This window comes from Sinocyclocheilus grahami, unplaced genomic scaffold (genome assembly GCF_001515645.1).
Source record: "Sinocyclocheilus grahami isolate Dianchi unplaced genomic scaffold, SAMN03320097.WGS_v1.1 scaffold99.1, whole genome shotgun sequence".
In the NCBI taxonomy this organism is placed as follows: Eukaryota; Metazoa; Chordata; class Actinopteri; order Cypriniformes; family Cyprinidae; genus Sinocyclocheilus; species Sinocyclocheilus grahami.
Genome location: NW_015505278.1, coordinates 102,070 through 105,830, shown reverse-complemented (window position 1 = coordinate 105,830; position 3,761 = coordinate 102,070). Strand labels below are relative to the sequence as shown.

At 37.9% G+C, this 3,761-nt stretch overlaps 1 protein-coding gene across 1 annotated transcript in view; it reads right to left on the bottom strand.

Annotated features, from left to right (window-relative positions):
- LOC107588196 (glycogen phosphorylase, muscle form-like) overlaps positions 1-3,668 on the bottom strand; it is a 20,322-nt gene extending 16,654 nt beyond the window's left edge. Inside the window, exons 1-2 of the mRNA XM_016276224.1 lie at positions 3,292-3,668; positions 1,638-1,739 (exon numbers count right to left, since the gene is read on the bottom strand). Coding sequence (XP_016131710.1) covers positions 1,638-1,739; positions 3,292-3,534 — 345 coding nt within the window. The 5' untranslated portion in view covers positions 3,535-3,668. The remainder of the gene's footprint in view (positions 1-1,637; positions 1,740-3,291) is intronic.
- Between the last annotated feature and the right edge of the window lie 93 nt (positions 3,669-3,761).

Genomic DNA, 3,761 nt, shown 5'->3' with positions numbered 1-3,761 from the left:
ACACACCACTGGCTGAGCCAATATTGTTATGTACCAACCCAAATTTTTTTTTTTGCAAAAATAGTAATTATTGTTGTATAGTGTAAGAAAAATTACGCTATATTGATGTGCGCATGTCCAGTAGTTTTTGCTGTATGCCATCAAGCCTTAACCGTCAATTCCAGTCCTCGCGTGCCACCGCTCTGCATATTTTGCATGTGTCTTTTATTTAACACACCTGATTCATATAGCCAGCTCGTTAGAAGAGAGCTCCATGCATGAACTGTGTTCTGATTGACATGGTCCCTACACAGTGTTCTTTGCTCCCTACTCCCTGAGCACGGGAAACCCGTGATGTACGGATGTCCACTTTGCAAGGCACTTACGGTTGAATAGAACAAACGTCTAAAACGATAAGAGATACATACAAAATGTGCAGAGTGATGGTGAGGATTGGAATTGAGGACCACTGGCATAGACGCAGAGGCGGACAAAGTACTCAACTCCATTACTTGAGTGAAAGTACAGAAGCAAAACAGCAAGGCTTATTTGACATCAAAACAAAAATTATAAAATGCTGTCTAATCGCTCTCACTGTACTTTGATGTCACACACAGAACAGTCTGTGCAGTGCTGCTTCAAGTCCAACACCTTTTGTGTTTTATTAGGAGACGCACAACAGTTCTTCTGTGACTTTATAGGTAATATTTTCACTTACACAATTTAGCAAAATCAGACAATATTGTGTCTAATATATACCACAATATTAACTTCCTATTATTGAATTGTTGTAAATAAATATCACATTTGCAACTGGTCAGTGTTCAAAAAATGCTGAGAAATCACTTCATGTAGCCCTACAAGAGTGATTACTGATAAACTGTCTGGAAAAAAAAAGAAAGTCACATTTTAGAGAAGAAAAAAATCACCCACTGACTTTCAAAGCTGCTACATAACGACTTTCTACTTCGAGGACCTTGATAGAAATGTAGTGGAGTGAAAAGTACAATATTTGTCTTTCAAATGTAGTGAAGTTAAAGTCATAAGTTCCCAGAAAAAATAATACTCAAGTAAAGTACAGATACACAAAAAGTGTACTTAAGTACAATACTCAAGTAAATGTACTTAGTTACTGTCCGCCTCTGCATAGACGACACATGCTTTTAGGCTAAAACCCAGAAACAAGTTATTATTTTAGCACTTCTGGTTCCACTGTCCTAAATTCAAAGGATTCTTTTATGGGTTTTTGCTGTGCTTGAAATATTTTCATGTTTTATTCTATGACATAAAATACATCAGTAATACCCCTTGTGATCAAACTTTCAGGAAATGTTATTAAAATAAAGACTGAAAAAGTTGTTGGAAGCTTAGTGGTGGTGCCGCTGACGTCATGCAACCGTGGTGTAGTTTGTTTCTTTAGCCTACGTTTACTGTTTTACTTCTGGCAATTGTATTTAGGTGTTCATTTGTGAAGATTATCATGATGTACAAAACATGTAAGAATCATACATTTTTGTTGGTCACAGAGATACCTACTGTGATTATCCAAAAGCTAATGGAAAAATCCTATCCTAACTTGCAGGTTGGCATACAGAAATACTTCATCACTGCAGCACTCAATTTGCTATTAGTGTTCAGTTGAACATATCTCCTCTCACCTGATAGATGGCCTCGTCACAGGCATTCTCCAAAGCTAAGTTTACCATGGTGTTTTGAAGGGTCCGCCCCATGTAGAATTCCAGAGAGAGATAGTACACACGCTAGAGGTGAGACAAAGAAGGAGAAAGGTGAAAAAAGTAAAGATAATAACATTTTAAAAAGATGTTTTTATATTTAACACCAACAGCTGAGCGCCATTTAGAGCAACAGTGAAGTAGGAGCCATAAAAGCCCTTGCTGCTGAGCAGACTAGCCTATCTAGTGACAAGCATAATTGTGACAGGTGCACAACACAAGCCTAATCTGTAATGGACGTCTGAGACCTCACTGACCGCCACTGCAAAACATTCAATCATTGTGCGTACGTCGCGCAATGACAACTATCATGGAGGATTTGCTAGTGCACAAAAAAATGGCTTGTAATATTTAGCCTCTTGTCTATAAATGACAACAAAGGTTAGGACAGAAGAATTTGTGCGTACTGTGTCTCTGACACGTAGCTCATGTAAAAATAGCACCATTATCTGTCAACATTTAAGGTTAAACACTCCGTCAGGATGCCAGACAAATTCCAAATACAAAGAAAGAGTATCCTACCTACGCTTCGATTATTATTATTATTAATATTATTATTATTATTATTATTTTGTTTACTTTAATACTGAAAGTGTTTTAGCACTTTATTTTAGACTTAAAAAGAAAAGAAAATAGAATTTTACATTTCCTGTAGGAATTATGAGTACTTGCAGTGTAGGTAAGCTCAAGTTTTAGGATTACATATGCATGTTGGAGTAAAATACTGTCAGTAGTTAACACCACTTATAATTCAAGTTGCTAATGAGATCTATAATTATAAAGTATATAAACTAGCTTCATTGTGGCAACACCAGACCTTCTCTTTCCGGTTTTAGGACTGAACCAATCACAATTCTGTATGAAAATAAACACAAGAAAGAAAACCAATCATAATAATGCATGCAAGAATTATGATGACATTATGATGACAACAACACATTCAATCAGTAGAAGATTTTTCAACTTAAATCTAAACGTGTAACGTTTATAAAAAATAAAAACCGTATCAAATGCTGAAATTATGTAGAAAACATGTTTTTGTTGAATTTTTTGTAAATTCAGCGGTTCAGTGCAGCAATTTCATCGATGTTTCCAATTGGGCATAAGAGAAATTAAACTGTTAGGTCTACTTGTTTTAACCCAAGATGTGCATATATTAATTTATTTTTCGAACTCGCACGCACGACAATTATTCAAAAACAATTTGACCTGTTGATACAGTTGTCAAGGGCACACAGTAAAGCTCTTCCAATAGCCTACATTCGTGACAATTGATCTGCAGGACATTGAATGCAGGCATGAAGTCATGGAAGATTATGCAATTGTAAAAAAAAAAAAAAAAAGCATTGCTATCTGCCGAACCAATAGCTTTAAGCGGCATTTCCTGATGCAATATAAATACCACAGTATTACACTTGCAAGAAAAATAGAAATGTTTTTTATTTTATTTTGCAGTGTCGCGGCTCTACTGCGCAACATTATGTCCCCGGCTGTGTTTTTCGCCCCCTCCTCCCGTCTGTCAGTGGTGTACGTGCGGCCCCGCACTGTAGGATGAAACTGCGGCATTTGACTTTCTTACTTTCGGGTCTTTCTCGTAGTAATGCTGCTGCGTCCGAATCCATCTTCCCACCAAATGGTCGCGGACGGTGTGCGCCAGGGCGAAGTAGTAGTCGCGCTTCGTTGCAACATTTCTGTCCTTAACCAAAGTGAAGTGCAGATGGCGATTAAAATTGGTCTTGAGGTCTGCGACGTTTTCAACCCCGGCGAGACCTCGCACGGAAATTTGCTTCCTTTTCTCTTGGTCCGTTAGTGGCTTGGACATCTTGTAGATTGTTATATAATAGTAGGTTTCGTGCACCAGGGATATTAGTCTACGTGATGCCTCCTGTCCTGCGTCTGTTGCGACGCGCGTCACTGTGATCTCCAGCAGATCGAGCGCGCTCCCCTCTATACATGGCTACCAGTGTCGGGGAAAGTTACTTTTAAAAGTAATGCATTACAATATTGCGTTACTCCATTAAAAAAGTAACTAATATTGCGTTACTCCCT